The sequence below is a fragment of the Callospermophilus lateralis genome, chromosome 7 (assembly GCF_048772815.1).
Source record: "Callospermophilus lateralis isolate mCalLat2 chromosome 7, mCalLat2.hap1, whole genome shotgun sequence".
In the NCBI taxonomy this organism is placed as follows: domain Eukaryota; kingdom Metazoa; phylum Chordata; class Mammalia; order Rodentia; family Sciuridae; genus Callospermophilus; species Callospermophilus lateralis.
The window spans coordinates 117,337,648-117,350,761 of NC_135311.1; the positions used below are offsets into that span (position 1 = coordinate 117,337,648).

Genomic DNA, 13,114 nt, shown 5'->3' on the forward strand with positions numbered 1-13,114 from the left:
ACGTGGGGCGATGTGCTCGGCTGACACAGAGGCCCTGGTGGCCTCTGCTCCAGCGTCCAGCCTGTCCCTGTCCTCATGTTCTGCGTCCCCAAAGCCCACTTGCCTGCTGATGCTGAGCATGAATCGGAGAACCAAGAGCCAACTGCGCACTCTGGGCCTCCCGAACAGCAACAGGTGCAGCAGGTCAACATCTTTCAGCCAAGCCAAGTGACAGTTTCTGGATCGGTTGGGAGGGGGACAGACGGGCCTGGATGGGGGGCAGCTCGTGGCCCCTCCTTTGCTGAGGTCAACTGATATCCTCCCCTCCCCCCATCAAGCCTGGCGTTAGGAGGCCTGTGTGGCCCGGAACATTCCAGAATTGCACAGCCATTCCCCCCGCCAAGGCACCTGGTTTGGGGCTTCTCAGTGAGCTGGCTGTTCCTGATGCCCCGACCCTGGTGAAACTTGTTTTGGAGCTCTCTGGGAGGCAGAGGGAACAGGGCTGCATCTCTGTCCCCACTAGCACAGTGCAACAAGGGACAACAATCACATTGTCTACCCCTCAGGAATGGGAACAAGAGCTGAATGGAGTCAGGCTGTGCGCCAGGGATTGTTTTGGAAAGTGGGACTCTGTTGGAAGGCTTCTGAAGTGGGCCGAGTGGACGACTCTGTCCAGATAGGGGACATTGTAACAGCCTTTGGCAACTGTAATCCAGTATGAGCTAGTTTAAAAAAAAAAAAAAAAAGCGTATGTGTTGTGGGAGGGTTTGTTGGCAGCCTTTACTAAAATGTTCAGGGATAATTTTAGCTTCAGGTAGTGTTTGATCCAGGGGCTCCCATGAGTATCATTGGAACTTATTTTCTGTCTGTCCTCTCTGACTTCTGCCCTGTTGGAGTCCTTGTGAAGTTCCGTGCGGTGACCCCTAGAATTATATCCTCCCTATTTGAAGTTGAATGAAAAGGGAGAGTTTCTGACCAGTTGTTCTGGCACAGGTTCTGGGAGTCACTCTGATAGAACCAACTGGGTCCTCTATCCAATTCTTAATCAGTCCCTATTCGTAGAGGAAGTGCTAGCAAGCTGGCCAGGCTGGGGCCACATGCTCTGCCCCGAGAGCTGGGACTGGACCCCTGCAGAATCACAAAATCCAGAAGCTTACCGGCTGTGAGAACAGGGGCCAGGGTGCAGGGCTGGGCCTGGGGATGAGCAGGGGCCTGCTGGCTCAGCCCCTCCTCAAGTGGGCTGGGTGGGGGCCTCTGGAGAGCAGCAAGCCTAGAAGAGTCAGCAAGAATGTGGCTTGAAACTGGAACGGAAGTGAACTTAATTAGATCTGAGCAAGCCATTTGTCTCCAGGAAGTGACATTCAGTTTTCCCTGGAAGTCCCCAGATTAAGTGGTTTTACAAAATGCCAAGTTGGAAGGTGGATTTTTTTTTTTTTTCAATGTGGGGAGAGAAAAACAGTAAGTCAATCCAATTATGGAAATTTTTGTTGAGTCCTACCTGAAGGCCAGGCCCTGTGCCAGGCGCCATGGGGACCCAGCTAGGAACATCCAGGTGCTCGTGTCAGGGTGAGGAGAGTGAGGGGAGACTGGGGGAGGCTGAGGGAGAGGCCGCACACCTGGTGGGGGAGGGAGTCTTTTCTGAGCAGAGCAATGGCTGATTGAACCCGCCCTTGACCCTGGTACCACCTGCCTCCACCTGTTTGGCGGCTGGTCTGGGTTAGCAACGTTGAGGCCGGAGCTGCTCTTGTGCCTATGTCCCAGAGGCAGGTTTGCTGGAGATGTTTAAGGAAGTGACGTCCCACGTTTCTGTAAATCCCTAGCCCAGAACCAGAGAGAAACAGGTAGGCATGGGGGGCGGGAATCCGCTGCCTGAGCCCCTGGATTCTGTCCCTGTGTGCACCTGTATCCGTGTCTGCACAGGCCTCTGTCCTACATCTTCCCGAGCTTATGAGCCCAGGTGTGTGTCCAGTCCACATCCACCCATGGTAGCCATCTATCCATAAATGCACACGCATCTGCTATAAGTGTGCATGCAAGGGCAGGCACGCCCAGGGGTGTGCACACGTCTGCCCACGGGTACTCCTGCCTGTCTCGGGACACTTGTGGCTGTGCCCAGGGACATGCACAGGTCCCTGTGGGCCACACATTGTGTCCACGTCTATCTGTTGACCCGTGGCCACAGGCACACGCGTCTGAGTGGGTGTGTGCGCTTGTGTCCATGTGTGTGCTGTGCCCCTGTCCCCCCAGGGCTCATCCGGCTACAGGAGCTCATCATGGCTCCTTCAAGATACAACATCCGCCTCAAGATCCGCCAGCTCCCCATCGACTCGGACGACGCGCGCCCCCTGCTCAAGGAGATGAAGCGCGGCCGGGAGTTCCGCATCATCTTCGACTGCAGCCACACCATGGCCGCCCAGATCCTCAAGCAGGTGCGTGAGCAGCGGCTGGGGGGAGCGGGGGCGGGGGGAGGTCTGCCTGCCACTGTCTCCCCTTTTCTGAGTACTGGTGCCACGTCGGCCTGATCCCAGCTGAGCTTGACCTTTGCCTCTGCCTGGCCTGTGGCCCTGGGCGTCAGTCTTCCTCTCTGAGCCTCAGTTCCACCAGCAGCCAAGCGGACAGCGAGTGACCTTTGCACTCTGCGCTGGGTAAACGCTGCCTTCCATCTGGAGGGGGTCAGGGGCTGCCGGGAGGCCCCTGAAGCCACGCGGAGCAGAGCCCTTGGGGAACCGCAGAGAGGCCTTGGGTTCTCAGGGTTGGTCCCCAGAAGGCCTGGCCGCCTCCCCCAGTGACTCATTCCCCATGGCTCCAGAGATGGGTGCTGTTCCTCTCCTGCTGCTGGGAGGGTTATGGAGGTTCTGCTCCTCTCTGCAGCAACAGGGCGGGGGGAGGGGGCGGGTGTCCAGGCCGGGCCGCTGTTCCTGAGCACCGCTCCACGTGGCACACAGGGGACAAGAGCCCGGCTCTGCCAGACACCTAAGAAAACAACAGTGGAGTCGCCTGCAACCCCCTCCTGGGTGTGGCTCCAACACCAGCCACCCAGACTTGCGCCTGTGCTTTGAGTCAAAGGCCATTAGGTCACCCCAGAGAGCACTCCTGGCGGTGGGAGCAGGCATCTGTGGGCCTTCTGCACGTGAGCCAGTGAGGTGCCGGTGGCATCGAGGACACCGGGGAAGAGGCAGGGGGGCTGAGCAGGGGCCTGGAGCATTTTCAGAGCCTCAAGGGCCTCCAGGCCCACCTGCTTCCGCCCTTCCATGTGACCTGCCTGGAGTCCGTCCCTCCTTTGTGATGGGGTTGACAGTCCCCACTTCACGCAGCGCCGCAGGCTTCCCTAAGTGGAGGAAATCAAGAGTTGGTCCCAGTCCCCGGCACAGTCTGCACTGGGCTGGGCGCCCTTGACATGGCTGGGCAGGAAACCCAGGCTCAGAAATCCCTCAACACGCATTCTCCCAGCCACCTGTGCCCGGGGCCCCCCATCTCTTCCCAGCACATGTAACAGAATGAAAGTGACAATACTCTGCCAGGTGCCCGTCGCTCCTCACTGACTGTGGGAAAGGGGAGGTGTATAGCCTGCCTGGTGGACAGGTGGGCAGACACTGAGGCTCAAGGGAACGTAACAGACCCAAGGTCATCCGGCTAGGAAGCTGGAATTGACTCCCAGCTCTGTCTGACTTGAAAACTTCTAGAATTAAAAATGAGGGCTGTGCTCAGCTAAATGCAGGATTAGAGGAAGTTCAGGCCGCCTGCCTGCTGCCAGTCCTCCAGCCCAACCCGTACCTGGCTGAGGGGCCTGGGAGGCTCCAGGGGTGGGCGGGAACGTGCGGCAGTTTCAAGGTCTACTTGATCCTGTGACATTTTCCCCTGAGCACTCTGTGGGTCCGGCATTCTGAGGAACTCTATGGAAAAAGCATTAGCGTCATTAGCATTACGGATTATCGGCTTCTACAAAAATACACAGGACGCAGGGAATGCAGGCTTCGTGGAGGGTGGAATAATAACCCGCAGCAGCTGTGTGGCCTGCTCTGTGGGCCCCGGGACCCGAGCAGGGACGTCACGCAGCACGCAGCTTCTGGGGCAGGCCCCTGCTCAGGACAGCCCCCCAACACCACTCAACCCTAGCTGGCCCCACAAAACGGGGACCCTCGGAGAGTGTGACCCAACGCCCTGCATCTGAATCCGTCCCAGTTGATGCCACCGTCATCTGTTGGCTGGTCATTGTCACTATTCAAGGAAGGTGTTAGAGGACACCAGCCTCACCCAGCCCATGGCCCAGCCTGGCCTGTCCCCAGCTCTCGCCCCTGGGTGAAGGGAGGGCACTGGGGTGCTGCTGGCGGCTGACCCTCTGCTCTTCTGCAGGCCATGGCCATGGGCATGATGACGGAGTACTACCACTTCATCTTCACCACGCTGGTAACGTACCCCCGGGGCCTGGCACAAGGAGGTGGGAGGCCTTAGACAGGGGTCTGGTAGCCTGGCTTGGGCCAGCCTGCTGGACACAGTGGCTGCAGTTAGAGAGGATCCAAGTCGATAGGTGTGGCTCCAGGTAAGGGCCCATAGATGTCTTTGTGACCTGCCCACTTTCCAGAAGCCTCCTGGTGTTGGGATGAAGGGCCTGGGCTCTGGAGCCAAGATCGGCTCAAGCTCCACTGCCCACTGGCCACGGGGCCTTGGGTAAGTCATCTGACCTCTGTGGCTCAGTTTCTTCCTCTGCAAAATGGGCTTCTGCCGCTTGGGGAAGTTGTGAGGACTAATGAGTCCATCGGGCAAGACGCTGGGAGCGGCACCTAGTTCCTGCAGAGCCAGGGAGGCAGCCAGTGTTCCTCCGTGACCCGCCGCTCGCAGCGCCCACTCTTCCACGCCTGTCTCAGGCCTTGTACAGCAACGAGAATGACCACTTCTGATTCCTGCTGCATCCACACTGAAGTCAGCCCCCTCACTGTCCACCTGCAGGCTCCAGATGGGTCCTGTCCAAACTCTGAGAACATTTAGGGCCATTTAAACCCATTAGGATAATTAGTTGTGGCCTGAGATCAGCAGAATAAAAGCATTCCTTTGCCAAGGGGCACCAACACCAAGCCACCTAGCTTAGAACTAGGCACCCCCGACCTCCCCCAGGGCCTGGTAGACTATTCCACCAACCCACATCTGGGCAGCAACAGCACCGCTGATCACCCTCTTGCTGAAACAAGCCACCCTTAGCCCTGCAGGCCCCTCCCTGTATGGCTCATTCATTTATTGGGCACCCAGTGTATTTATATTCCTTACCCAGACCTAGGCTAAGCTGAGTGTTTGCAGATGATGAGGTCAGAGGCCTTCCTCTCTGAGCCTTCCTCACTGTGCCCTGCTCGATACAGCAGGCTTGCTGGCTTGTGCCTGCACAGGCCAGACGGATGGCTGCGGAGCTCAGCACAAGGACATGCTCGTGCTGAGGGCCTGGGGAAGGTGGGAGGTTTGAGGCAGGCTTTGCAGAAAATCAGATGCTTGGGTGCTGGGCTTTGAAGGGTCAGTAGGAGTTCAGCAAAGGAGAATGGGGAAGGGGCTCCACATGTAAAGAAGAGCATGAGCAAAAGCTGAGGAGCAGATTAGCTCTTGAGCAGTGAGCTGGAGTTGGCTCGCTTTGGTTTCCGAGAGCCGACTGCTATCATCGCCCCGCAACTCCACATCTTGTTGGTAGCTTGAAATTGGCCATGGGGGGAGTGCATGTGCCATAGAAGCAGGCATGTGCTACCAGTGAGGTTCCCTCCCAACACCAGAGAGCATCTACCAGCACACCTGCCTGTCACCCCGCTTCCCCAGCTGTACCCTGTGCCCATGCAGAGCCTGTCCAGGGCTCAGACCTGGAGCTTGCCAGGAGCCCCATTGGGTAAAAGGAATCCTGGGGACTGAGACCAGGAACCTTTTCCCTTGAGTCCCTTTTGGATCTCTGCCCACCCACAGTGGCTTCTTCCTGCCATGCTGTATACTAGAAAGTCAGCAGAAGCTTGGGAGGAGGCCACCAGATCCTTGATACCATTCCAGGACAAGGCTCTGCAGAAGGCACCTCCCCAGTGACCCCAGTGCCCTGCACAGAAATACCACTGTCCACTGGGGGCAAGGTAGGAGGTCTTAGAGGAAGGATCCTAGCACCTCAGGGTCTCCCTCTAGCTTCCAGTAGGGTCCCTTTAACTGTTCATTTCCTTAATTCAATCAATCATTCGTTCATTTGTCTAGCAGCCATTTACAAAGGCACTCCGAGGTGCCGGGCTCTGAGCTGGGCGTTTGGGAGGGAGGGGCGTAGAGAGATGGGTCCGACAGAGCTCAGGGGCGGGCAGGCTTTCTCCATGGGTGTATCCACCTGCAGTGGCTAAGCCATGCCTGGCACGTGGCAGGTGCTCATTAACGCCTGCGTGATGGGTGAGTGAATGAGTGCATGCCCGCAATGCAGAGTGTGACCAGTGAAGTCACCAACACTGTCACAGCAGCCTCAGCTAAGACCGCACTCTCTGGTGCCAGGCTCCCTGATGAGAACCGAGACTCTTCCGCTGCCTTGAGCAAGTTACTTGCCCTTTCCGTGACTCATTTCCGCTCCTGTAGAATCGTGACGACAGCGGTTTTACTTTCTAGGATTGTTAGCGGGAGTGTTTCATGCATTGATATCCATAACGGGCTTACGCAACGCTTGGCACTTAGCGCAGTGGAAGTATTCAATAAACGAATTAAATGAGTCCTGCTCATGTTCTCTGTGTGCTCGGCAGACCCCGTCCCCTGCAGAATTCAGAACAACTCTCCAAGGAAGCTATGGCTCTCCCCAAATTTTAGAAAACCTGGAAACCGAGGCTCAGAGAGGTGGCACCCCAAGAAATCGGGTGGGCATGATGGGGAGAGCATGAATTTTGGGCAGCTAGGATCTGCTGTCCAGCTCCAGAGCCCTCTTCCAAACCTGTCATGCTCAGAGCTTGCGTGAAGTGTCCCGCGGCTCCTTCGGCCAGCTGAGCTTCCACATACTGCCTGGTCCAGCCATGGTGGTTGACCCTAGTCAGGGAAATGGAGCCTCCCCGCCAAATCCCAGCACCCCACCCTTCAAGGCCCTCTCTCTGCATCTGCAGATTTTCCTCGACACCCCACTGAGGCCAGCCAACAGGGCGTTTACCTTCCCCGTAGACGGGAGACCTGGCATCAGGGAGATTTTGTGACTTGCCCAGAATCTCACAGCAGATCAGTGGCGGAGACCCAGGCTCCTGACTCTGGGTCCTGCCGGCTCCTATAGAACACATAGTTCTGCAGTAGAGCGTATGTGCAGAGTCTACCACGGTATTCCCGGCAGCCCACCACCACCCCCCAGCTCAGCTCTGTCCCCTGGACCCTGTCCTGCTCCAGCTACAGGGACCCAGAACGCCACCTCCGATTCTCCCTCTTTGTGTCCCTGGGTCATTCATGGCTGTACTGGGGAGGGCGGTGGCATTTGGCATTTATCTCCTTCCCCTTTGGAGAAAACCGCGTCACCAACTCTTTGCCTCTAAAGAATTCTCCAAACTAAACTTGCCTCTCCCACGCAGAAGACATTTTAATTACCCCTGCCGCATTATCTGTTCCAGCCAGCTCTGAGCCGTTCCCAGATAACCCTGCGTTAATCAGCCCCAGCTGAGGCCCGGTACATGTCATGTGTAGGTAAAAGCCTGGAGGTGAAAAAAGAATTATAATAAATTAATAGATAAGCAATCACAATTAATGCCACTTCCCGGCAATAACAGTTATATCATGGGAAAGATATTTTCATCTGTCATTCCTTAAGGCGATGTTTCCCGAGCTTCAGCTTCTACCCATTCAGACCCATGGGGTGCTAATGAATTAGTCTATTATGTTATGCTGAATGTTTCTAAAAGGTCCCTAGTCGATACTGAATTCAGTGTGTCAACATTTGGCATCAAGAATGCGACTTTTTGCCAAGCGGCGAAGTTGCCCACAGTTCACTGTGTACAGCACTTGGGGGTCTCAGCCCAGGGCAGCTTGAGCAAAAATAATCAGAGCTGGACAAAGAGGCCTCTTCACCATTGTCACTGCCCTCATGTCACAGGGATGGGGGCACTCTGTGCCACAAGCCCTACAACACTCTGCAGCCAGGCGGGGCGGGGGGGTAACAAAGAGGAAGGTGACCCCCAACCACGCCACCCCATCATTCCCTCCCAGGCTGTGAGTGTCCCAACAGACAAATGCTGTGACCCTTTCCCAGCTCCACAGACTCCCGTCCGAGGTGGTTTGAGGAAGCTCTCTTGGTCCTGGGTCCTGGTTGAAGGAAAGACTGGGGTTGACACCATCTTCATAAGCTGTTTCCTTTCCAGGGCGGTAGGGTGGGGAGGACACTCACTTTGACTCAGTCTCCCTGGGACTCAGTTTCTTCCTTTGAGTGGGAAGTTAGACAAGTTAATGCATGTGGCATTCAGAACAGCACCTGCTGCTCTCCTGGGGACAGGTGCTCAGCAAACTGTGACAGTGTTTTGATTGCCAGGAGGGCTCAGGTAGGAAGGGCCCAACCCGAGTCTGCTCCCCTCCTCCAGTGATCTGGCGATGTCCCTAGGGGCTGCATCCCTGGTTGTGACAACCTGCCACCAGACAGGCAAATAGGCAACTTGTCAGACACATGCCAAATGTCCCTGTGTGCCAGACATGTTCTGAGCACGTCAGTTAACCCGCTTCTTTCACGTCAAGCCTGTATGGTAGGTACGGTGATCATCCCATTTTGCAGATGAGGCAACTGAGGAGGGCAGAGGAAACTTGAACCCAGATAACCTGACCTCCTGGTCTGTGCTCTCAGCCAGCACCTCGGGCTGCCTCAGTCAGCCACCTCCTTCGGGATGTGATTTAGTCCATTTTCTGCTGTGGTGACAGAATGCCATGGACGGAGGAAGTGATAAACAAGAGTTTACATGGCTCAGAATTCTGGAGGCTGGGAAGTCCAAGGTCATGGTGCAGCATCTGGCAAGGGCCTTCCTGCTTCATCGTAACGATGGCAGAAGGGCACGTGAACATACAAGGGAGAGAGAGAGGAAATCCCAAGCTCATCCACCGGGATCACGCCCACAGTAACTGACCCACGATGCTCTAACCCGCTTGTGGGGACAGAGTCCTGGAGGTATAATCACCTCTTACACAAGTCACCCTACCCTTCAGACCCTCTTTTCTCACCTATAAAAGGAGAATACCATTAAATGGCTGTGATGTCCCCACAGGCAGGGAGAGGACAGTGGCTACCCTCCACTCCCCGCTGTGACCGGGGCCATCTAGACACCCTCTGGCCATCTCAGTGGGAACCCCTCTTTTGCTGAAGACCCTGCCTCCTGCTTTCATCCAGCCTCTTCCTCAACCCAAATCCTGGCTTAGAATCAGGGCTCTCTAGCTGTTCTTTGGTGGCCGTGGGGGACTGGTTCCAGGACCTCTGCAGATGTTCAAGTCCCTTCTATAAAATGGTGTGGTGATTGCACATGACCTGTGCGCACACTCCCATGTACCACACATCATCTCTAGATCACTTACGAGACCTAATACAACATCCCTGCTATGTAAATAGCTAACACACTGCATTGTTCCAGGACCAAACAATGCTCAGCCTACATGCTCAGTGTAGACACAACCTTGTTCTGATGGTTTTGTTCTGTGGTGGTTGAATCCATGGATCTGGGAGCTGTGGATACCGAAGGCAAACGGTCCCCTTTGGGCGCAGGTGGGGTTAGACGTTCTTACCTCCCTTTAAGTCTGCTCTGCAAACCTTCAAAGAAGAAATCAACACCAAGCCTTCCAGAAGGGGGCCTTTGAGGGTGCAGGAGGAGCAGGAGGAGTTGAGCATCCATTAGGAACGTGGCAGAGACCGCAGGAAGCCAGCGCAGTGTGAAAGATCTGCTCTGTGGGCTCTTGCTCTTATCACTCATCATCTTTGCATGAGGCATTACTGATTCGTCTGAGGCTGGGATGGATGGGGTGGAGGCTGCAATGGTGGTACCATGGAGAATCAAGTACAACCAAGGAGGGTGTCTGGCCATCTCTTCAAGCACAGGGTACAGTGATGGAGTCAGGGACCCAGGGGAGAGGACAGACCAGAGGCCAGGGGGGAAGGCAGCTCAGTGAGGGAAGAATATGGAAACACAGAGGCTGTGGAGGAGATCAAACAATGACACCAGACTAGGGAGGGGCCAACCTAGATTGCCAAAGTGTACATTTCAAAAAGCCAAAGGAAGGAATCTCATGCAAATGTAGATGAACACATTTCCCAGATGGGAGGGACCAGTAGGGTGGTGAAGCTGGCCTGCAGAGCATCTGAGGAACTGGGTGTTCATTGCTATTTCAGGCAGGAGAGGGGAGACATCGGTCAGATACAAAATTAATTAATCTCCTGCAAAGCAATAAACCTCACAGCCTCAGGGGGGTCACCTTTTCTGCTGGACACAGATCTGCATGTTCGCCCTGAGTCTGGGCCTTTAATCAGTAGCCAACAGTGGAGTCAAAGCATCCCCTGGGGATTAAGTGACCCTGGACCTTCCTGGTAAACAACCCTTCTTTGTAGCATTGCAAGAACATTCTGCTCCCCTTTTGCCTATTTCCAAGTTGGGGGTCATTTTTAACAGACCACAGCGCTCTCTGCTCCTCTGACTTCCTCCCACCCTTTCTCTACTGCCATCTCTTGTCAGGTCAGGGGAAGTTGGCTTCTCCCACTGCCCCTTCCTGTTGAGCTCCCTGATGTGACAGTTCCCTGGCCCCAAAGCTGGAGCTGCAGGAGGAGCCAGGGTGGGCTGCTCAGGCAGTAAGACCTTGCTCTCCCGGAGGCTCAGCCTGCCCTGGCCATTTGCAGGACAGCTGCTCCTAGGAGCCATGGGAGGTGGCCCTGGCTGTGGTTGGGGAGGAAGGAGTGGGGAGGGCAGCAGTACTCCTTGAGTCCCCTCTTTTAAAGGAGAAAATATTCCCTTTAGCGTCCTTCTGGGTAACCTGGAGATATACAGACCCAGCACCCTTTCTTTCCAAAATGAGTGTCCTCCCCACCCTGCCACCCTGGAAAGGAAACAGCATTCTGAAGCTGTTTGATGGGCAACTCATGGGAACTGCTTCACTAGGTCCTATAAAGAGGAGTGGTCCCCATTTTGTAGAAGAAGAAACAGGCTGAGGCCCCCTAGTTAGCCCGAGGTCAGTGCCCCAGGCAGACCTGAGTCCGAGTTGACTCTGAGTCCAATCATACTATAGGTGCTCCCAGCACTTTTGCAGGGTTCTGCAGGGAGCCGCAGCCCCAGGCCCAGGCAACCCTGATTCAGGAGGGCAGGAGGCAGGGCTGGAGCTAAGGCAGTGGCCGCACCTTGACTCACGCAGACCTCTCTCCCCAGGATCTCTACGCACTAGACCTGGAGCCCTACCGCTACTCGGGGGTGAACCTGACGGGGTTCCGCATCCTCAACGTGGACAACCCCCACGTCTCAGCCATCGTGGAGAAGTGGTCCATGGAGCGGCTGCAGGCGGCTCCCCGAGCAGAGTCTGGCCTGTTGGATGGAGTGATGATGGTACAGAGGGCAGCCAGGCAGGCGGACCCCGGGGGCTCCCCCTGTCTTCCCACTTCTTTCCCTCCCTCCTTCCCTCTCTCCTGCCTTCCTATTTCCTGTCTCCCTCCCACCACTTCCTAAGTCCTGCCATGTGTGAGCCGGACCCCAGGGATAAGGACCAGGGATCCTGGGCACAGGGACGTTAGGTTGTGGCCAGCAGGTGTGAGACTGGGGAGGTGGGAGAGGAGTGGTCGGGGATCGTGAAGGGGCGGGGTGGGAGGTCTGTCAGGAGAGGGTGGCACCCGGGGCATTAGCAGACCAGCAGTCGCCCGTGCCTGGCCTCTCTCCAGGGTGGGACAGGGTGGCCTCTGGGCCTTTTTCTCACCAGGACGCCTTGAGCTTGCAGTGGGAGACAGGACTCAGGCAGGGTGGGCAAAGGACTGAGGGGCTCAGGGTTGCTCTCAGACAGACCCTGGACCTCCCTCCAGACCGACGCGGCCTTACTGTACGACGCTGTCCACATCGTGTCCGTGTGCTACCAGCGGGCCCCCCAGATGACGGTGAACTCCCTGCAGTGCCACCGGCATAAGGCCTGGCGCTTTGGTGGCCGCTTCATGAACTTCATCAAGGAGGTGAGTTCCCACGCCCCCTGCCTCCAGAGGCTGCCGAAGCCCAGCACAGCAGGGTGGTGGTGGGCCCAGGTTCAGAGCCAGGACAGCTTTCAATTCCGCATGAAATAGGGCAGGTGGCCTGGCATAGCTGAGCCTCAGTTTCCTTGGTTGAAAATGAGCTCCATAGGACCAATCTTTTGTTATGAATTAATTAATTTATTTTAATTAGGTATATATGAAGCAGAATGCATTTTGATTCATTGTACACAATTGCAATTGCAGCACAACTTTCATTTCTCTGTACCCGATGTAGCATCGCAACATATGGGCAGTCATACATGTTCCTAGGGTAATGATGTCCATCACATTCCACCATCTTTCCTGCCCTCATGCCCCCTCCCCTTGGCCCCATTAAAGTTCCTTCATTTTTCCCATCCCCCCCCATTATGGATTAGCATCTACTTATCAGAGAGAACATTTGACCTTTGGTTTTGGGGGATTGGCTTACCCCTTCACTTAGCATGATATTCTCCAACTCCATCCACTTCCTGCAAATGCCATAATTTTATTCTCTTTTAATGATGAGTAATATTCCATTGTGTATATATACCACATTTTCTTTATCCATTCATCTATTAAAGGGCATCTAATTGCTTCCACAATTTAGCTATTGTGAATTGAGCTGCTATAAACATTGATGTGGGTGCGTCACTATTATATGCTGATTTTAAGTTCTTTGGGTATAGAAGTAGGAGTGGGATAGCTGGGTCAAATGGTGCTTCCATTCCAGGTTTTTTAAAAAAAAAATTTTTTAATTGTAATTGGACACAATCTTTATTTATTTATTTTTATGTGGTGCGGAGGATCGAACCCAGCACCTTGCATGTGCTAGGCGAGTGCTTTACCGCTGAGCCATAGTCCCAGCCCCCCATCCCAGGTTTTCTAAGGAATCTCCATACTGCTTTCCAGATTGGTTGCACCCATATGAAGTTCCACCAGCAATATATGAGTGTGCCTTTTCCCCCCGACATC

At 55.1% G+C, this 13,114-nt stretch overlaps 1 protein-coding gene across 2 annotated transcripts in view; it reads left to right on the forward strand.

Moving 5' to 3' along the window:
- Window positions 1–13,114, forward strand: part of Grik3 (glutamate ionotropic receptor kainate type subunit 3) — a 205,794-nt gene that overhangs the window by 141,984 nt on the left and 50,696 nt on the right. For both annotated transcript variants that reach the window (XM_076862952.2, XM_076862953.2), the window contains exons 4-7: window positions 2,227–2,408; window positions 4,333–4,386; window positions 11,319–11,492; window positions 11,960–12,103. In XM_076862952.2, coding sequence (XP_076719067.1) covers window positions 2,227–2,408; window positions 4,333–4,386; window positions 11,319–11,492; window positions 11,960–12,103 — 554 coding nt within the window. The remainder of the gene's footprint in view (window positions 1–2,226; window positions 2,409–4,332; window positions 4,387–11,318; window positions 11,493–11,959; window positions 12,104–13,114) is intronic.